The sequence below is a fragment of the Saccopteryx bilineata genome, chromosome 3 (genome assembly GCF_036850765.1).
Source record: "Saccopteryx bilineata isolate mSacBil1 chromosome 3, mSacBil1_pri_phased_curated, whole genome shotgun sequence".
Taxonomy (NCBI): Eukaryota; Metazoa; Chordata; class Mammalia; order Chiroptera; family Emballonuridae; genus Saccopteryx; species Saccopteryx bilineata.
The window spans coordinates 271,602,763-271,625,317 of NC_089492.1; the positions used below are offsets into that span (position 1 = coordinate 271,602,763).

The 22,555-nt window shown below is 39.2% G+C and overlaps 1 protein-coding gene across 15 annotated transcripts in view; it reads right to left on the bottom strand.

Moving 5' to 3' along the window:
• Positions 1-22,555, bottom strand: part of EPB41 (erythrocyte membrane protein band 4.1) — a 173,899-nt gene that overhangs the window by 67,292 nt on the left and 84,052 nt on the right. For all 15 annotated transcript variants that reach the window (XM_066269875.1, XM_066269884.1, XM_066269868.1 and 12 more), the window contains exons 4-7: positions 19,127-19,231; positions 16,650-16,692; positions 4,069-4,144; positions 1,251-1,469 (exon numbers count right to left, since the gene is read on the bottom strand). In XM_066269875.1, the coding sequence (XP_066125972.1) occupies positions 1,251-1,469; positions 4,069-4,144; positions 16,650-16,692; positions 19,127-19,231 (443 nt within the window). The remainder of the gene's footprint in view (positions 1-1,250; positions 1,470-4,068; positions 4,145-16,649; positions 16,693-19,126; positions 19,232-22,555) is intronic.

Here is a 22,555-nt window from a genome sequence, read left to right on the forward strand (position 1 = left end):
GTAAAAATGGTATATTTAGTGGGTCCTAGATATTAGTGCATAGTTCTCTTAGGAAACAGTGTGACCCCATGAGAGTATGGTGAGTCTCATTAAGGCTATTGCTATGTAGGTTGTAGACTTAAAACCCTTATGGTTCTCATGACTGATGTACTATAACCTACAGGGGCAATAAGGCGGCCAGAATTGAGACCCCTTGAGATAAAGCTCTCTTACTTGAAGCATCTCAATCCATGCAATGCTATTGGAACCACTGCAAGGAAAACAAGATTGCTCAGTCTCTAGACAGAATATTTGTTACGACCATGTAAAGCCTACTAAGACTATGCTGGATTTCTCAGCAGTGTGACCCTCTGGAACATCGTAACCAAACTTGTGCTTATATAACTCAGGGTACTATCTCAAGGCCAAGATCAGACATTCCTAGTATGCTAAGGTAGCTTGCAATTCACTCAAATAACTATGGGATGTATGGTAGGAAGAAACACAAACTACTCTGGCACTTTGATATGAGCTAACATTTATTGAATTTCTTACTATGTGTAAGGCATTGTATTAAATTTTCCTACAAACCACCTCTGCTAATCCTATCAACCACCCTATTTCCTCTGAGGTAAATAGTCTCTATCGGACATAAAAAAAACTGAGGTTCAGAGAGATTAAATGAATGACTCAAAGTCCCAAGGCGAGGACCAAGCAGAGCCAAAAATGTAACTCAGCTCAGTATGACTATAAACTCCTGCTCTTGATCAATGGGTTATAATACATCCCAACATTACCAATTATTTCCATGAAAAAAAGGACTAACTTTAATAAAGACTTTTTAAATTACCTCCAGGGGTTTCCATGGGCCCTCTGGAGTCTATCATGTACAGAGACTCCAAGTCAAGAAACCCTGCGCTAAGGGTCTCGGGACACTTAATAGAACATACATTTAAAACTTGAAAAAATTTGGTAAAGTAATAATAATAATAACTGTCATTTATTGAGTACCTATGTGCCAGAGACACTGTGCTTAGTGCTTTGCATATATTACTTAGTTTTCTCCTACAATGCAACACCCATTATTCTGATGAGAAAACTGAGATTTGGAGGACTTAAATGACTATCAAAGAATTGGGAGGGAACTGAGCTCCTGCTGACTCTTTCTATAGCACCAGTTCCCATTAAGGCAAACACTGAATCAATACCAGGTCAAGGGTTTAAACTTATTGCCAGAACAAACACAGAACAAACCCTGGAGACATATTTACCTGTATGACTTATGCAGTTCCATGACTTTCTCTTCAAGTTCCTTGGTCTGATTTGGGGCCAGTTTAAAATCACTAACATAATCCGCACCGTGGAGTTCTGGGTCATAATCGCCCAGCTCAGACTGGATGGTATACGAACCTAATAATGCTAAGGTTGCAAAGGAACAAGGCAGACGTCCTGCAACTATGTCCTGTCGAAGCTGAAGACATAAATAATATCTATAGCCAAAAGAGAAAAGATGTTACCATGTCAGCAACAACAACAATAACATAATACAGAGAGAGAGAAAAAGGAAAAACAGGGGAGAGACCAGAAAGGAAGAGAGAAAAAATAAGCATGATTAAATAAATATGAGATAATATCAATAATTGTTCAATCTAAGTAGTGGGTATAGGGTTGTTCCTTGTACTGTTATTTGTTCTTTTCTGGGTGCTTAAATTATTTCTGTGTTTTGTTTTTTTTCCAAACTGTAACTATGTTGGAGTCATAGTTAGAAAGAAGTTTAGATAGAAAAGAGGAAAAGCTGGGAAAAGTCTGAAGAAGCAGTGCACTAAGAACCATATATACACATATATTAGGTCATCTAACCGTCACAAAAAAACTCATGAGTGGGGAGTCATTGCAAGATTATAGATGAGGAGTTAGCCTCAGAAGGTAAGCTTGCTCAATGTTAGATAGTAATAAAGATTGTCTGGCTGTGAAATTGGGCCCTTTCTTTTCTATCACACTGCTTTGCCAAATGTGTACATACTGCCCTTCTTATTCAAAGATGACATTTTTTTATACATTTCTACTAGAATATGAACATTTTTGAGTGTGTTTTTCCTCAAAGATGGGCTTAAGTTGCATGCATCCTTCACACACTATCATCTTGTAAGATTGATTCCACCAGTGTGCTAACTGTTGGGAATTCAGATTGGTGTTAAAATAGTTCAGCCCAACAAAACACCTGCATGTCCCTCCAAGTGTCAGATACTAGTTTCTGTTGGTGTAACATTCATACATCTATGATCCTGACCTCCTAGCTCTTGTTCTAACTGACTGAGTTGACCAGTTCAGGCTGTTTTACCAAACAGGAAAGCTACATGTGGTATGATTAAATAGAAAATTCTGCATTAATTAGAATCATATCCTTGCTTTGACCATAACAAGATGTTTAATAGCGTGTATCAGCATTGGTTTCTACTATCTGTATTAGTCATGACGACATATATGTTTAAAACAAGAGCAATGCCAAGCAAGTCACGGAATCTTAATTAAGCAACTCTAAATTGTAGTAATGAACAAATATTTTTAGGGATTTGTTTTGTTGTGTACATAATACACCTCAATGGAGAAAGATGAGTAAGTAGCAACTCAGAGACAAATATTACCTCTGAAAGAAAAATAATCAAGGCAATTTTTTCAGGCAGAGATGTGGCATCTCAACTTTAAAAATGTACTAAGAATAACTAGACAAAGAAAAAAACTTAAAAACAGTATAAACATTTCCCAGTACTGAACAATCAGTCTTTTTAAGTCTTTTTTTTTTTTGACAGCGACAGAAAGAGAGTCAGAGAACAGATAGGAACAGACAGACAGGAAAGGAAAGAGATGAAAAGCATCAGTTCTTCGTTACAGCTCCTTAGTTATTCATTGATTGCTTTCTCATATGTGCCTTGACTGGGGCAGGGGCTATAGCACAGCGAGTGATCCCTTGCTCAAGCCAGCGACCTTGGGCTCAAGCCAGCAACCCTGGGCTTCAAGCCAGCAACATTTGGGCTCAAGCCAGCAACCCTGTGCTTAAGCTGGTGAGCCTGTGCTCAGTCTGGGTGAGCCGGCACTCAAGCTGAGGACCTCAGGGTTTTGAACCTGGGTCCTCCATGTCCCAGTCTGATGCTTTATCCACTGTGCCACTGCCTTGTCAGGCAGACTTTTAAGTCTTAGGCCATTCTCTTATTTGAGATGAAAACTGAAGCCCAGAAATGTATATTTGTCTGAAATCAGATAGTTGAACAGCAAAAACAGAACTAGAAACCAGTTTCTCAACAACCAACAGTTCAATTAACAGATATTTGCCAAGTACCTACAATGTATAAGGCTCCAAGCAAGATGCTATGTATAGAAATATGAATAGTAGTACTCTTTACAATATACTGCTTTTCCATTTTTTTGGTTAATATTTATATAGAATACAATAAAGGCCTCATTATAAAATAATCAGTAAGCTGTTTTTGAAGAGTATAAGATTTATTTTATAAATTAAATGGGCTCAAAAATTACTAACTGAAGATATAGTTCATGAGGATCATGTACCTAATCATACACTTTAAAAGGAGATAGGGAGAAATAATAACAACATGGAGACTTTAGGTTTTTTAATCCCTATAATAACATGGTAGGATAGAAGTATTAAAAAAAAAAAATCACGGCCCTGGCCAGTGGCTCAACGCATAGAGCATCAGCCTGGTATATGGATATCCTGGGTTCGATTCCCAGTCAGGGCACACAGGAGAAGTGACCATCTGCTCCTCTCCTTCTCCCTCTTCCCCTCCTGTAGCCAGTGGCCCAACTGGTTTGAGCGTGGCCCCAGGCACTGAGGATAGCTCCCTTGGAGAGCATCAGCCTCTTATGAAGCGATAAAATATCCCCCAATTTTTGTGAGCAGTATATTTGAGGCTTTTAGGCTCTCTCACTTGCAAGTCTGCCTTGAGGTGATCAGAAACTTTCTCTTAGGTTTAATAGCTCATCATTTCTCTTCAATTCTGAATAGAAATTCCCAGAGTGCTGATAATTAGAATTACTTATTACATATTTAACTATTAACAAAGTGTTTACCTTGTTATATCTTCTGTTAACTGTGCTGGGTCAGGTGGATAAAACTTCACATTAAAAGTGAAATTCCAAGGGACACCTGTAAAAATAAAAACAAAAGAATGTTATGCTTATCCCTAAGTTTCTGGTTGCTAAAAATATTCAACTTTTTTTTTCCTGAGGTTTTAATATTTTCATGCTTAGTAAATGAAACATTTTTATTTTAAAAAAAATTTAGATACCATTTAAGAGGTAGAGTTAGAGGATTTCATTTTCTTTTTTACCCAACTTAATATAGTTTTTTACAAAAGACTAAAACTATATAGGCAAATAGCACAAAGGAAACCATCTAGATCAACATGTTTTCAAAATGTGATTCTATATACCACTATGGGTCCTCAGAGGTCATTTGAATTACCCATGAATGTTCTCTTTTGGTGTTGGTATTATTTATTTGTGATACTCTCAATATAGGCATGCCTCATTTTATTGAATTTTGCTTTATCACACTGCAGATATTGTAGGGTTTTTTTTTAAACAAATAAGAGGTTTGTGGCAACCCTGTATTAACCAAGTCTATCGGCACCATTTTTCCAACAGGTTCAGATGACAGTTCACACTTTTTAGCAATAGTACTTTTAAATCAAGGTATATACATTGTTTTCTTAGACATAAGGCTATTGCACACGTAACAGACTACAGTATAGTGTAAACATAACTTTTATATGTACTAGGAAACCAAAAACTTTGGGTGACTTGCTTTATTGAGGTATTTGCTTTACTGTGATGGTCTGAAACCAAATGGTCAATATGTCCAGGGTATACCTGTATTAATCTCAAATAACCAAAGGCATTCTTCCATTAAAGATTATTTTAGAAATAAGAAGGAAGAAGTAATGAAGGTGGCCCTATGAAACTATAGCTCTAGTAAAAATAGTTTAAGTATGAAAGCTACAAAGATCAAATCTAAGACTCATCCAAGTATAATATTTTTATCTACAATTAAAATCAGAGATTGGGCTCAAGTTAAATGGAGAATTCCTTTCAATATTGCTTGTTAAGAGCTATCCCTAAGGGTTTTCCTAACATGAATGTTGGCCTCCTAGAGTTAAAAATAAGTATGATTGCTTATTATGCTAAGAGTTGCCATTGTGTTCAGTACTTACTACACTCTAGGTACTAAAGCTAGCCCTCTTATATATATATACATTAACTCATTTAATCCTCACAGAAACCCAAGGAGGTAGTTATTACTGTTAATTCATTTTATATTTGAAGAAACAAAGGCTCAGGAAATAAATTCAGAGTTTTTATACTCCAAACCCCATGCTCTTAACCATTGGACTCTATTACATCTATGTTTCAAACATTGTTCTGTTTTACAACCACAGGGTTCCATCACCAAATATCACATTTCTTGCTAATGGTTGGCAATGATGATATGCAAACCAACATTTGAAGTAGTCTGAATGTCTAAACATACTAAATACTTAATATAGCATTCTCTTTGAAATAGTAGCTATTTTCCTTCAAAAGTAAAATCCAGGCACTATAATCAAGTCTCAAATCTAGCCAGTCTCAATCTCTACCATCAACCCACTAATAATGCTTTATCACTCAAAAACTTTAAATGGAACTTAGATCAGTAAAACAACTTGTTGCCCTGGCTGGTTGGCTCAGTGGTAGAGCATTATTGACTCAGTGTATAAATGTTCTGGGTTTGACTCCCAGTCAGGACACACAGGAGAAGTGACCATCTGCTTCTTTACCCCTCCTTCCCCATCCTCTTTCTCTCTCTCTCTCTCTCTGTCTCTCTCTTCCTTTCTGCAGCCATGGCTCAATTGATTCGAGCATAGTGGCTCTGGGTGCTGAAGATGGCTCTGTGGAACCTCTACCTCAGGTGCTAAAAATAGTGTGATTGCAAGCATGGCCCAAGATAGACAAAACATCCATCCCAGATGGGGGCTGCTGGGTAGATCCCAGTTGGGGCACAAATGGGAGTCTGTTTCTCTGTCTCCCCTCCTCTCACTTGGAAAAGTAGAAGAAAAAAAACAAGAACCTGTTGCTGTTTCTCAAAAAGGGGAGTGAGGGGGAGGCAGTATTTATAGTTTAAATATTGAAAATTAAAATACCATCTGTTGTTTTACTTTCTGATATGATAAAATCATATCAATCTAGTCATTGTTAATTAATTAATTATTTTACAGAGACAGAGAGAGAGTCAGAGAGAGGGATAGATAGGGACAGACAGAAACAGAGAAAGATGAGAAGCATCAATCATTAGTTTTTCGTTGTGACACCTTAGTTGTTCATTGATTGCTCTCTCATATGTGCCTTGACCGGGGCGCTACAGCAGACTGAGTAACCCCTTACTCAAGCCAGCAATCTTGAGTCCAAACTGGTGAGCTTTGCTCAAACCAAATGAGCCCGCGTTCAAGCTGGCGACCCTGGGGTGGTGACCCTGAGGTCTCGAACCTGGGTCCTCCGCATCCCAGTCCAACGCTCTATCCACTGCGCCACCACCTGGTCAGGCAGTCATTGTTAATCATAACTTACCATACAAACTTTTTTTTTTTAAAAAAGGTGACTTCTATAGTACCTATAGAAATGGCCAAATCTATAGGTACTATAGCAAATCAATATGGAAAACGAGATAGCCAAAAGAATGTTTAATACATGTGAATCCAGCATTTAAGAACTTTAAACACAAATTTACCAGTAGTTATTTCATAACATATATAAATGGAAATTTTTTAATTGTATAGGAAGAATAATAGTAAGGAAATCAAATTAGCAATAATTTACAAAGTGTGATTTTTTTTCTCTTTGAACTTCGTATTAAGTAACTGATATAAAAAGCTGGATAGTGGCCTGACCTGTGGTGGCACAGTGGATAAAGCGTCGACCTGGAAATACTGAGGTCGCCGGTTTGAAACCCTGGGCTTGCCTGGTCAAGGCACATATGGGAGTTGACGCTTCCAGCTCCTCCCCTCTACCTCTCTCTCCTCTCTCTCTCTCCCTCTCTCTCTCTCCCCCTCTCTCCTCTCTAAAATGAATAAATAAAATAAAATAAATTTTAAAAAAAAGCTTAATAGTGGCCCTGGCCGGATGGCTCTGTGGTAGAGCGTCAGCCTGGTGTGCAGGAGTCCCGGGTTCGATTCCCAGCCAGGGTACACAGGAAAGCGCCCATCTGCTTTTCCACCCCTCCCCCTCTCCTTCCTCTCTGACTCTCTCTTCCCCTCTCACAGCCAAGGCTCCATTGGAGCAAAGTTGGCCCAGGCTCTGGGGACAGCTCCATGGCCTCTGCCTCAGGCGCTAGAATGGCTCTGGTCACAACAGAGCAATGCCCCAGATGGGCAGAGCATCGCCCCTTGGTGGGCGTGCTGGGTGGATCCCAGTCGGGCGCATGCGGGAGTCTGTCAGACTGCCTCCCCGTTTCCAACTTCAGAAAAATACAAAAAAAAAAAAAAAAAAAAAAAAAAGCTTAATAGTAAGGGGGGGAAATAAAGTACTTTCATCTATTGCCAATGTGAGTGCAAACTGGTACAAAACTATGGAGACTAATTTGACAATATCTATCAAAAAGGAAAATGTATATATACCATTTCACCCAGAAATTCCATTTCTATAAGTGTATTTAAACATATACTTAATGTGGTCAAAATGAGTATGTGTAAGAAATTTTTTATAGTAGCACGTATTTGGAAACAACCTGAATATATTTCTTTAGCAAAAGAAGATGCATCTCATGATATACTGTTAAGTGAAAAAAAAAATCAAGGCAAAGAACAGTGCAGATAGAAAGCAACTGTGAAAGTTGGGGTAGAAAAAAACTATATAGTAGAAGTATGATTATATGTGCCTAGACTATTCCTGCAAGAATATATAATAAACTACTTATAGTAATTGGGAAATTACAAGGGGACCTTCTGGGGAAAGAAAGTGAGAGGCTAGGAGAAAATGGATAGGAGGAAGACCTAATTTCACTACATACTATTTTATAACATTTGAACTTTGTATTTTGTACATGTACTGCTTATTATATGTATATATGTACACACACATATAATTTTTAAAAGGATAATCTTGTCTCTTCTCACTGAAATGCAAATTCTCAAGCACAAGAACTTTTTTCTGTTTTATTTAATGTATATCCCTAGTGCCTAAAACAATGCTTGGCATTTTATGATATTCAAGAAATACTTATTGAGTGAATGAATGAAATAAAATAATTGACCTCACACACGGTTGTGAAGATTATATGAGAATGCTGCAGCTCCAGAAATTTTTTTTTTAAATGACTGCAAGGCCTAACCTGTGGTGGTGCAGTGGATAAAGCATTGACCTGAAACACTGAGGTCGCCAGTTCGAAACCCTGCACTTGTCTGGTCAAGGCACATATGGGAGGGAGTAGATGCTTGCTGCTCCTCCCTCCTTTCTCTCTCTCTCTTACTCTCTCTCCTCTCTAAAATAAATTAATTAATTTTTTAAAAAGGACTGCACAAAGGAAGGTAATAAGTATTAGTATGTTAAAATTATTTACTTATTCATTAATCTAGATCTCCCAATGACTTCAAGTTACTAGACCTAATCAAATGAAAACATTAAAAAAAACAAATACTGTATTCCAGTTGGACTTTTCCTCTCCATTTAACCCAAAATAAGGAAATTTAACTGCAAAGTAACTCTTTAACTTTTATTAATAGCAATTATAAGAAGAGGAACCCCAACTTTCCATTTCTGTTCTTTTCCATGCAAGAGATACAAGTTTGGGAGACTTGCAAAGAAGACATTCAGTTTAACTGCACGCAAGCTCAGGGCAAAATGCAATAGAGAGGCTAAAAATGTTAATCAATTGGAATTAAAAAACACTAACTAATGTTAAGCTTTCGTCAGTGATCATTGCTAGAATCTGATACATATTATTAGTAATACCTTATAGAGAATGTTTAGTGAAAGAAAAAATTGGTAGCTGGAAAGCCCTAAAAAGTTTTAACATTAAAATTTCTGCCTCGATACCAGCAACACTTCAATGACATTCCTGCCCAAAGTGCATAACCTAAAGATTCATGTTCATAAGGAAATGCCAGAAAAACCCAAAGTGACCACTTTATTTATTTATTTATTTTTGGTGTTCTTTTTTTTTTACAGAGACAGAGAGAGAGTCAGAGAGAGGGATAGACAAGAACAGACAGACAGGAACGGAGAGATGAGAAGCATCAATCATTAGTTTTTCATTGTGCATTGCGACACCGTAGTTGTTCATTGATTGCTTTCTCATATGTGCCTTGACCGTGGGCCTTCAGCAGACCGAGTAACCCCTTGCTCGAGCCAGCGATCTTGGGTCCAAGCTGGTGAGCTTTTGCTGGGTCCTCCGCATCCCAGTCCGACACTCTATTCACTGCGCCACCACCTGGCCAGGCCCAAAGTGACCACTTTAAAAATAACCACTGCCTGACCAGCAGTGGTGCAGTGGATAGAGCTGGGATGCTGAGGTCCCAATTTGAAAGCCCAATGTCACTGGCTTCAGCGGGGGCTCATCTGGCTTGAGTGTGGGCTCATCTGGCTTCAGCACAGGGTGGCTGGCTTGAGCAAGGGGATCATTCACATAATCCCATGATGGCTGGCTTAAGCCCAAGGTCACTGGCTTGGGCAAGGGGTCACTGGCTCAGCTGGGGTCCCTGGGTCAAAGCACGTATGAGAAGCAATCAATGAACAATTAAAATGACACAACTACAAATTGATGCTTCTCATCTCTCTCCCTTCCTGTCTTTCTCTTCTTTTCTCTCTCTCTCTCTAAAAAATAAAATAAAATAAAATAAAATAAAATAACTGGTCTGGTCTGACCTGTGGTGGTACCGTGGATGGAGCATTGACCTGGAATGCTCAGGTCTTCGATCCAAAACCCTGGGCTTGCCCAGTCAAGGCACATAAGAAAAGCAATCAATGAACAACCAAAATGAAACAACTATGAGTTGATACTTCTCATTCCTCCCCACCCTCTTCTCTCTGTAAAAATAAATAAATAAAATCTTAAAAAACAAACAAACAACTGGTCTGGGCTCTTCAAAACTATTAATATTATGAAATACTTTAAAGACTAAGGAACTTAAAAAAAAAGACTAAGGAACTGTTTTGGATTAAAGAAAACTAAAGAGATCTGACAACTAAATGTAAAATATCGCTTGGACTGTCTTTTTTTTTTTTTTTACTTTTTTTTTCATTTTTCTGAAGCTGGAAACAGGGAGAGACAGTCAGACAGACTCCCGCATGCGCCCGACCGGGATCCACCCGGCACGCCCACCATGGGGCGCCGCTCTGCCCACCAGGGGGCGATGCTCTGCCCATCCTGGGCATCGTCATGTTGCTACCAGAGCCACTCTAGCGCCTGGGGCAGAGGCCAAGGAGCCAACCCCAGCGCCCGGGCCATCTTTGCTCCAATGGAGCCTTGGCTGCGGGAGGGGAAGAGAGAGACAGAGAGGAAGGCGCGGCGGAGGGGTGGAGAAGCAAATGGGCGCTTCTCCTGTGTGCCCTGGCCGGGATTCGAACCCGGGTCCCCCGCACGCCAGGCCGACGCTCTACCGCTGAGCCAACCGGCCAGGGCTGGACTGTCTTTTCTAGAAAGGTTTCTAAAGGTTATTGGGACAACTGACAAATAAGGTCTATAGGTCATAGTATTGTATCAATGTTAATTTGGTGCTTTAGTAAAGGTTATGTAAGTTTTAGTAAAGGTTCTGTAAGAAACCCTATGTAAAAACCAATTCCTAGTAGCTCAGTTGGTTAAAGCCTCATCCTGAATCTCAAGGGTTGCTGGTTTGATCTCCATGGGAACAGATCAGTGTTTCTGTCTCTCCCTTCCACTCTCTGAAAGCAAAAACCAATTCCTAATTTTTAGGATATCATGATGGCAACTCTTTTTTTTTTTTTTTGTATTTTTCTGAAGCTGGAAACGGGGAGAGGCAGTCAGACAGACTCCCGCATGCGCCCAACCGGGATCCACCCGGCACGCCCACCGGGGGCCAAGCTCTGCCCACCAGGGGGCGATGCTCTGCCCCTCCGGGGCGTCGCTCTGCCGCGACCAGAGCCACTCTAGCGCCTGGGGCAGAGGCCAAGGAGCCATCCCCAGCGCCCGGGCCATCTTTGCTCCAATGGAGTTTTGGCTGCGGGAGAGGAAGAGAGAGACAGAGAGGAGGGGGGGGGGGATGGAGCAGCAAATGGGCGCTTCTCCTATGTGCCCTGGCCGGGAATCGATCCCGGGTTCCCCACGCGCCAGGCCGACGCTCTACTGCTGAGCCAACCGGCCAGGGCCAGCAACTCTTTTTTTAAGTGAGGGGAAATTCCCACAATAACTACACATCTTTAAGTATACAACTCAGTACATTTACTCACACAATTCAATGGTACTGAGTACATTCACAATTTTGTACAACTAATTACTGCTATCTAGTGTCAAAACATTTTCATCGCCCGTAAAGAAGACTCCATTAAGCACTCACTCCCTCAGCTCTCCCAGCCTCCGCCAACCTCTAACTTGCTTTCTGTCTCTATGGATCTACATATTCTGGATATTTCATATAAATGGCATTATATAATATGTAGTCTTTTTTTTTTTTTTAATATGTAGCCTTTTATCTCTGGCTTTTACTTCTATGTTTTTGAGGTTCGTCCATGCTGTAGCAGTTATCAGTACTTCATTCCTTTTTTAGGGCTTGATAACAATCCATTGTATGGACATATCCCCTTTTGTTTATCCAGTATCCATTGATAGACACTGATTTGTTGCCCCCTCTTGGCTATTGTAAAAGGTGCTGCTGTGATGCAACTTTTTCTTCAATGGCTCAGAAAAAAGGTCATGTGTGTAAAGATAAAGAGAAAAGCTAAAGCAAATGTAGTAAAACACTTGAGCAATCTGGGTGAAGGGTCTCCAAAAACTGTTTCATTCTCTCAACTTCTAAGTCTGAAATTATGTTCAAAAGATTTTTTTAAAATAATAATTGAAAAAAATATCTGCTTTCCGAGGACACAGGAAACCAGTAACTCTCATATATCATTGGTGAGCATGGAAACTGTTAAAATCAACATAAAAGAGAGCAATGTGTCCTGGCCAGATAGCCCTGTTGGTTAGAGCATCATCCCAAGTCACAGAGGTTGCCGGTTCGATTCTCCAACAGGGCACATATAGGAACAGATCAAACAGATCAATGTTCCTGTCTCTCTCTCATGAAAATCAATAAATAAAAATTTAAAGAGAGAGGGAGCAATTTGGCATTATCTGGTAAAATTGAAAATAAACATACCCAATAATTTAGCAATTCCACCTCCAGATATATATTTTTTAAATCAGTGTTTATTTAACTGTAGATCATGATCAATTGTGAAATAAGTTTGGTGGGTCAAAATCAGCATTTAAAAATAATGAAACAATACAAAAGAAAAATCAGAGGATATCACTCACAGTAAAGATTAAGAATTGTTTCATGAATTTTTTTTCAATAGAGGTGAATTTCAAAATTCATGTTGAGTAAGGAAAACAAGCCACATATGATTATCTCTTACATAATCTCCTATTATATAATTCAATTTACATGATGTTCAAAATGGTAAAACATTTTTAAGTATACATTCATAGGTAATAAAAACCATTTAAAAATACAATAGAATCATTAACACAAAATCCAGGACAGTGGTGAGTTCTGTAGGGGAAGGAAAGAAGAATATATTTAGAAAGAAATATATCTAGGCCACAGATTTTTAAAAAATATAATTTGTGTACATTATCTATCAGTATTTTACAGTATAGCTAGAAGTTGTAAGGATTTCTTGCCTTTGCTCTGCGCAATACCAGAAAGGGGTGTAGGTGCTAGCCTGACTAAGTAGGGGAGATCTCTCTTATTCAGAACAAACAGAATTAAAGAAAGCTAAAAATTAAGCTGGGAGGAGAGAGACTGATAAACCTCAGAAGAAGGTAACATTGGGTCAGAGGGAAATTTCAAAAGGTCAGGCAAAGCAATAACTATATATCATATATGAATATACATGAAGGAAAAATATAAAAATAGAAACTGAAAGAAATCATCCCAAGTTCATGATAAGAGAGTTCCATGCACAGGGAGAGATGGGGATGGGACTATGAGGAAAACAAAAAAGATAAACATTGCCTGTATGGTTCTACTTTAAATAAAAAATGTTAACACATGTTAACTCTGGTGATAGGTACATGGGTATTTGCTATATTGCCCTCCATATTTTCTATATTTTTTTAAATATGGGAAAAATCTTATTGATGAATACCTATTACAATTTTAAATATTTATACTTTTTTATTCTACTTCTAAGATTTTATCTACTGATACATATAAGCGCACAGATATATCTATAAATAAAATAAATGTTCTCTGCCATCTTGTTTGTAATAGCAAACTATTGAGATTAACCCAAAATGTCCATCAATAGTTCTGGTTATAGCCTGACCAGGAGGTGGCACAGTGGATAGAGCATCGGATTAGGATGCGGAGGACCCAGGTTCAAGACCCCGAGGTCGCCAGCTTGAGCACGGGCTCATCTGGTTTGAGCAATGCTCACCAGCTTGGACCCAAGGTCACTGGCCCAAGCAAGGGGTTACTTGGTCTGTTGAAGGCCCACGGTCAAGGCACATATGAGAAAGCAATCAATGGACAACTAAGGTGTCGCAACGGAAAACTGATGATTGATACTTCTCATCTCTCTCCTTTCCTATCTGTCTGTTCCAATCTATCCCTCTCTCTGACTCTCTCTGTCTCTGTCTCTGTAAAAAAAAAAAAAAAAAAGTACTGGTTATATATATTATGTCACAAATATATAATCATTTATAAATTTACTTTTTTTTTTTCTTCTTTCTTTCTGAAGCTGGAAACGGGGAGAGACAGTCAGACAGACTCCCGCATGCGTCCGACCGGGATCCACCCGGCACGCCCACCAGGGGCAACGCTCTGCCCACCAGGGGGCAATGCTCTGCCCCTCCGGGGCGTCGCTCTGCCGCAACCAGAGCCACTCTAGTGCCTGGGGCAGAGGCCAAGGAGCCATCCCCAGCGCCCGGGCCATCTTTGCTCCAATGGAGCCTTGGCTGCGGGAGGGGAAGAGAGAGACAGAGAGGAAGGAGGGGGGGTGGGGGGTGGAGAAGCAAATGGACGCTTTTCCTATGTGCCCTGGCCGGGAATTGAACCCAGGTCCCCCACACGCCAGGCCGACGCTCTACCGCTGAGCCAACCGGCCAGGGATCATTTATAAATTTAGATAAATGTATATATGTTGATATGAAAAGCACTCCAAATTATGTTACATAAAAAAGATCGGTTGCATATTTATATTAAATACATATAAATATTAAATATTTATGTTAAAATATACATATTAAATACATATTTAGGTTAAAGCACATACATGTTAATACATATTTATATTAAAATACTCATTTGTGTCCATGGGTGTCTATATATACTCAAAACATCTCTGGAAAGAACACAAGGAATCAAAGACAGAGGTAGAAGGCAGATTTATCTTGTACTATTTCATTTGCATCTTTTAATTTTATATCATATATTTCAAATTGTCCATTTAAAAAATTAATTTTAAAAACTTAATATAGGCCCTGGCTAGTTGGCTCATTGGTAGAGCGTCAGCCCGGTGTGTGGGTGTCCCAGGTTCGATTCCCAGCCAGGACACGCAGAAGAAGCACCATCTGCTTCTCCACTCCTACCCCTCTTATTTCTCTTTCTTTTTCTCTCTCTTCTCCTCCCCCTCCTGCAGCAGCCACGGTTCGATTGGCGCCAGTTGGCCCTGGGAGCTGAAGATGGCACCATGGCTTCCGCCTCAGGCACTAAAAAATGGCTCTGGTTGCAACGAAGCAAGGGCCCCAGAGCGGCAGAGCATCACCCCCTAGTGGGCTTTCCAGGTGGATCCTGGTTGGGAGCATGCAGGAGTCTGTCTATGCCTCCCCTCCTCTCACTAAAATAAATAAATAAAAATAAATAAAAACTACACATAGCATAATACATAACAATGTATATGGCATGATTGTATTTTTGAAATCTACATATGCCTAGAAACAATCTTGCAGATCATTCCAATTTAATAGTGCTTAAATCTTGAGGACAAGATTAGGGGTCATTTACTTTTTCATGATTTACTTCCATAATGTTTAAAATTCTTCACAATGAATATATACATTACTTGCATGATGAAAAACATTTATGCAATAGATAAATGTCGATCTTCTTTCTTCTTGGCTTAATGAAATACATACATTTTGATTCACTACTAAAGTTTGTGTTAAGAACATGTTTTTTCTTTCCTATGCTTAAGTAAGGGTTTTTATTACTTTGTAATTTTTTTAACTGATAAAAAACTTATGGGTTTTTTTCTCAACAAAAGATTATTTTTATATAATCAGGAAGATAATCTATTAGGTATTCTTCTCTACGCATTATAAACTTTATTTGAACTTTTCTTCCTAAAGAGTCTTTTTGTATAATCATTTGTTCCAGAGGAAAATTGAACGTTAAAAGCATTTTCATTGACAGGGGCTAGGAGTTGTGTTTTTCTTGTCATGTCTCAAATACACTGAATATTTTTTACTGACTTGCATTTTAAAACAAGATTTTATAGGCTGGCAGCTAATATGGAGAGTTGCTATTCCAAAGGACTATTTTGTTTCTCTGACTTAAATATAAATTATAAATAGGGTCTAAAGGAAAATATGTCACCATAATAAAACTACTTTCTTTTTAGAAACAAAAAATAAAATTTGTTTTCAAGTCATAAATAGTTAAAATTTACTAGTGATGATGATTGACATCTTAGCAGTTCCTAGAAGTTTCCTCAAAATAAACTAAACTGAAAGGACATCTAGTCATAAAAAGAAGAAAAGTCTCTACCCTTTAGCTAGCCCATTGGACCTGGGGCTACAAAGTACTAATCTATACTTTTTTTTTAACCTAGAAATATATATTTCTAGACACCAGTCAGAGCAGGGTGTGTGCAGCAGTAATAGGATTTGAAGCTAGGAAAAAGCCACAATGTCAGAAGGGTCATTGGCAAGGAATCTTATTCTTCTATTCTTATACTTCAAATTGGAAGAGGATATTGAAAAGGGAGACAAAAGGAACTAAAGAGAGGGAAACATGGAGACGGTTAGAACGCAGTAGTCCAGAACAATTTAGAAGGAACACATTCAGGCAGTATTCTCCTAATTGAAGGCTACTACAGTTTCAGTCACTACCCTTTTGAGAACTGACTCCCATATCGTTTTTCTCTTTTCATCTTTGTTCTTTTCCACCTTCTGTTTCTCAGCCATTCCTATCTTCCTCAACTTTGCCTAGTTGTAAAAAAAAAAAAAAAAGAAAGAGAAAGAAAAGAAAAAACATCCAGATCTGACCTACATCTCAACAGTGTCCACCACTGCTGTACCTTTCTATTATGGAATCTCCTCCTTCCAGGGGAAGGCTTTATCTCAACTTCAAAACCATTTACTACAGTCAGGATTCTAAAGTGACTCACAGCCAGAAAATAGTTGGAAATCCTCTGACCTACTAAAAGAAAGGATTATAAAAAATGCAATATTCACTTACCACGAACCTGCTTTTTTATTTCTTTGGCAGAGTCGAGCCATGTCTGTAAAAAAAGAAGATGAAGAAAAGGCATTTCAACAGATCTCCAAAATAGAAACGAGAGAGTACCAGAAACAGGATTACTGACCATCTTCAAATAGTGTCTCCAGGTCAACCTACATTTGCAATATTCTTTGTATTAACTTCACGTAGCATAGTAATTTAGAGCAGAGAAATAGGGAGCCAGACAGTTGGGCTGGAGTCCTAGCGCCACTACTTCCTAGCTGAGTGTCTTTAGGCATCTGTACCTCAGTTTCTTCATCTACAATATGAGATGTTAGTACCTAGCTCATAGAATTATTGTGAAGATGAAATGAATTAATACAGTGTGTCCATAAAGTCATGCTGCACCTTTGACCAGTCACAGGAAAGCAACAAGACGATAGAAATGTGAAATCTGCACCAAATAAAAGGAAAACTCTCCCAGTTTCATATCTATTCAATGCAGTTCCATGTGGGCTCATGCACAGATTTTTTAGGGCTCCTTAGGTAGCTATCCCATATAGCCTCTACAGACTCGTCACTGACTGATGGCCTACCAGAATGGGGTTTCTCCACCAAACTGCCGGTTTCCTTCAACTGCTTATCCCACCGAGTAATGTTATTCCTATGTGGTGGCGCTTTGTTATAAACGCGCCGATATTCACATTGCACTTTGGTCACGGATTTGAATTTAGCGAGCCACAGAACACACTGAACTTTCCTCTGTACCGTCCACATCTTGACTGGCATGGCTGTGGGCTGCTCCGCTGTATACACGGTGTTACGTCATCATCTGCACATGCGCACATGCTGCCACATCATCCTACAGGAACTGGGAGGGTTTTCTTTTTATTTGGTGCAGATTTCACATTTCTATTGTCTTTTGTTGCTTTCCTGTGACTGGTCAAAAGTGCACCATGACTTTACGGACACACTGTATATGTAGTGAAAGCTCTTAGTAAACAAGAAATGCTAGATAAGCACTTGCTATTTTCATCACACTATAAAGACTAGAAGATTATTGACATCATCCAGATCTTATTTTTCCCTCTAATTTTGACCTCCAGTCTTGTTTGGCTTTTCTATGTCAGCAGAGCATCTGGTACATGGTTCGTACTCAGCTAATGTTTACTGAATGATTATTTTGTTTCCCCTGACTACTCTCATCCACACTCATCTCTTCCTTTGCTGTCCTCCCACTCCACTTGAGTCTGCACACTGCTATGGTGGGTCATGCAAAATAATGGTGCTTGAAAAGAGTCTCTCCCTTAACATCTTTCATAGGCTCCTTGCGAAATGTTTAAAGATAGAAATTTCTAAATTGAATTGCTTAAAAGATTTTATTGACATAAGATACATACTCAAAAGTACATAAAATATAAGAGTAAAGATCAATAAATTATCAAAGTGAACATATAACATTACCAATACACTAGGAGCTCCTTTCACACCTCCTCACAACCCCTGCTAGTCAGGACATCCCAGCACTGCACTTTCCATCTTTTAGAAATAAACAGTAGAATCCCTGGCTGATTGGCTCAGTGGTAAGAGTGTTGGCCCGGCATGTGGAAGTCCCGGGTTCAATTCCCAGCCAGGGCACACAGAAGAGGTGCCCATCTGCTTCTCCACTCTTCCCCTTCTACTTTTTCTCTATCTCTCTGTTCCCCCTTCTGCAGCCAAGGCTCCATTGGAGCAAAGTTGGCCCGGGCACTGAGGACGGCTCCATGGCCTCCGCCTCAGGTGCTAGAATGGCTCCAGTTGTAAGAGAACAATGCTCTAGGTGGGTAGAGCATTGCCCCCTGGTGGGCTTGCCAGGTGGATCCCAGTCAGGCACATGCAGGAGTCTGACTCTCTGCCTCCCTGCTTCTTACTTCAGAAAAATACACCCACAAAAAAGAAATGAACAGTAGGTACTTTCAATGATGAAAGAAACACACCAGGCCCTGGCCAGTTGGCTCAATGGTAGAGCATCAACCTGGGATATGAAAGTCCTGGGTTTGATTCCAAGTCAGGGCACATAGGAGATGGGACCATTGGCTTTGACCCTCTTTTCTCTTCCCCTCTCGCAGCCATGGCTTGATTGATTCGAGCACATTGGCCTTAGGTGCTGAGGATGACTCCATAGAGCCTCTGCCTCAGGTGCTAAAAATAGCTCGGTCCCAAAGGCCCCAGATGGGCAGAGTATCAACCCCAGACAGGATTTGCTGGGTGGATCCCAGTCAGGGTACATGCAGGAGGAGTCTCTCTGTATCTCCCTTACTCTCACTTAAAAAAAAAAAGAAGAAAAAAAAAAAAGAACACACCCACAATGATTATTTTTAAATGTTCAATCTAGAGAAACAAGAATAATTCTAAGTACACCATGTCTTGGAGAGGCAGCATAAATACATTCTTAACAACAAAAAATTTAAAACGATTTGTTTGTCAGCTTCTTACATTATCAGCAGTCTCCTCACCTTTGAGGTTTCATTATCCCAAATGGCTAGACCAAAGTAATCTTCTTCCAAAAGATTGAGGTGCTCACATACTCGTTTAAGCAAATCTTGTCCTTTTGCATGTTTCTGCAAAGATGTACATACTTAGTTGAGATTTTTTGTGTTCACCACCAAATAAAATAAAATATCATTTTTCAACTTCCTCTTTTAACCTTGGTTACTAACACTTTTAAATTGCTACACAGTGAGGTAGAACAATGTTAGTTGCAAAACTCTTGTTTCATAATTTGTCAAATATGCAACACACTTCTAGTGGCTTGAAACAGTGCTACAATTCAAAGCAAAATTCCACCTGCTCCCCATCTACCATCACGCCCTCACCTTCATCCTAAACATGACATTCTTTATTTTTGGTGCAATATTTCCTGAAGCTTGCTATGGGCTGCTGTCAGTCATTATGACCACTTGAATGAACTGAATCAACTGTTGACATTGACAGTTATTAGTGGCTATGGAAATCATTAGAGTCCCTATCATTCTCAGATCAAATGTCCCAAGAGAATAAACTATGTCTCATCTGTTCTCTTTCAAAAAATACATAAAGTGTAAAACTCTAATACCCTACATATGTTAAGTATTGCAAGTTGCTCTTTTAGTTGTGCTAACAAATCATTTTCTTAATGTCTCTTTACCTACAAAATAAACCACTGCCAAATTTTGGTGCTTATAGTCCTGTTTATAGGGAGGAAATGCCCTAGTTTAGAAGCTGAGATTTAGAGTAAAAACAATCCTGGCTCCTCCATACACTAACTAAATAAACAAGCTGAGTCTATTCAGTTACTATTTCTGAACGTTAGCTTTCATATTCACACCTGTCCCACCTATTGACTGGAATAGTTGAAGAAAAAAATCAAATGAGCTAATTAATGCCTTCTGAGAAATACATATATTTTCTAAGTGTCAAAAAAAATTGAAATAATGTTTTGGAACACATACATGACATGTCCTCTTAATGAGCTAAGTTCTTCTTAATGACTATTAGTAATTCATATAGATGTTAATTCACTTTCAAATTTAACCCATTTATATTACATCATTTTCTAACCTATGTTTTCACTGTAAATGACAGAGATGATTTGGGAATTCTTCACGTTTAGGTCCTTACTCCTTTGTTTATAATTCCATATCTAGAAGCTAAGTGGTGGTTATTTTTATTTTAATTAATTTTAACAGGGTAATATTGATAAATCAGGGCACATATGTTCAGAGAAAACATCTCTAGGTTATTTTGACATTTGATTATGCTGCATTCCCATCACCCAAAGTCCAAATGTCTTCTGTCACCTTCTCTAACTGGTTTTCTTTGTGCCCCTACCCTGCCCCCACCCCCTCCCGTGCGGTGGTTATTTTTGTTAAAGCTCATTTGAAGGCAAATCCTGACCTGAGCTGTTATGGGGCTGTGTTTGATCTTTACTTAATCATCTTAGTTATATATTTCATCACAGAAATAATGTGTTTGACCAAATAATGTCTGACTGTTACACACCATATTGAGTGTGTTATGAAATATGCAGAATATGTACTTATTGTTTTTTTAAAAGCAAAAATATTCTCAATTCTGAAACACATCTGCCCCGAGGGCTTCAGATACAATGGACCCACATCCAGATCTTGGTCTGCATGGGAAGAACGTCTAAATCAGCTAGTGGTGAGAAGCAGAAAAAGCAGGGCCTAGCTCTCGTCTAGTTACCAGGTATAGCAGCTAGTTTCAAGGTACAATAGTGTATTTTTCTTGATTTATTTTTTAAAACTTGGAGAGGAAACACGTCAATAAACATTGTATAACATTTTAGACTATTTATTTGTGCTTTACTATATTTGCATTTATATATATGATACATAATTCAATTCAGAAATAATTTGTTACAAACCTAAGATACAAATATATATGAATTGCTTATTAATAAAAGCTGTTATTAGTAATAATCACAATTGCTTTTTTTTTTTTTTTTTTTTGTATTTTTCTGAAGCTGGAAACGGGGAGGCAGTCAGACAGACTCCCGCATGCGCCCAACCAGGATCCACCCGGCACGCCCACCAGGGGGCAACGCTCTGCTGATCTGGGGCATCGCTCTGTCTTGACCAGAGCCACTCCAGCGCCTGGGGCAGAGGCCAAGGAGCCATCCCCAGCGCCCGGGCCATCTTTTGCTCCAATGGAGCCTCGGCTGCGGGAGGGGAAGAGAGAGACAGAGAGGAAGGAGAGGGGGAAGGGCGGAGAAGCAGATGGGCGCCTCTCCTGTGTGCCCTGGCCAGGAATCAAACCCGGGACTTCCACACGCCAGGCCGATGCTCTACCACTGAGCCAACCGGCCAGGGCCCACTATTGCTTTATATCAAGCATATAACTGACCATTACTGCTCTAGTTTAACCCTTTGAGTAGTATGAATGTTTATGTACGTCCTCACTCAAAAGGTTAACAAAAAACTCACTATTCAAAGGGTTAAAAAATAGCTAATTTTTATTAAAAAAAATTTTTTTTTTTAATTAAGTGAGAGACAGGGAAACAAAGACAGACTCCCGTATGTGCTCCTACCAGGATCCACCTGGAAAGCCCCCAAGGGCGATGCTCTGCTCATCTTGGACCACTGCTCTGATGCTTGGCAACAAGCTATTTTAGTGCCTGAGGCAAGGCCATGGAGCCACCCTCAGCGCCTGGGCCAACTTTGTTCCAATGGAGCCTTGGCTGTGGGAGGGGAAGAGAGAGATAGAGAAAAGAGAGAGGGGGAAGGGTGGAGAAGCAGGAGGTTGCTTCTACTGTGTGCCCTGACCAGGAATTGAACCCAGGATATCCACACACCAGGCTGACGCTCTATCACAGAGCCGACCAGCCAGGGAGCTAATAGATTTTTAAGGATTTTCATTTGTCTTAAAGGAGCAAAAGAGTAAACTGACATTTTCATTCAATCTAGATTGAATTTCTTCTTTTAGAAAATAATAGAAAATTTTAAGAGATGGCATTAGTTGATTTAAATTTTTTACATCCTGTATCATGGGGATAACGTAAAGAAATATATTAAGTAAACTAAAGCTTATTAAGATTAAGGAAAAAAGTAAATGAGCAAATAGTAAAATTTTTTGGACAAATACAATTATGGGAGTAGCTGGATCTAATATTATAAACGGGAGACTATCCTAGGAAATTTAGTCATGGAAGGCACTCTATAAATAACAAACAATTTTTTAAAAACAAAATTGTTTTAGATTATAAAAGTAACACATGCTCAATTCACAAGATTTGACTGATACAGACAAATATTGAAGAGAATAGGCTCGCTCATAACTCTTCCACACCTCTACTGCCAGAAAAATCACTATTAACATTTCAGCCCGTAGATTGCCATTATACTCAGTCTTACTCAGGCCCAGGCTCCACTTACCCAACCCTACTA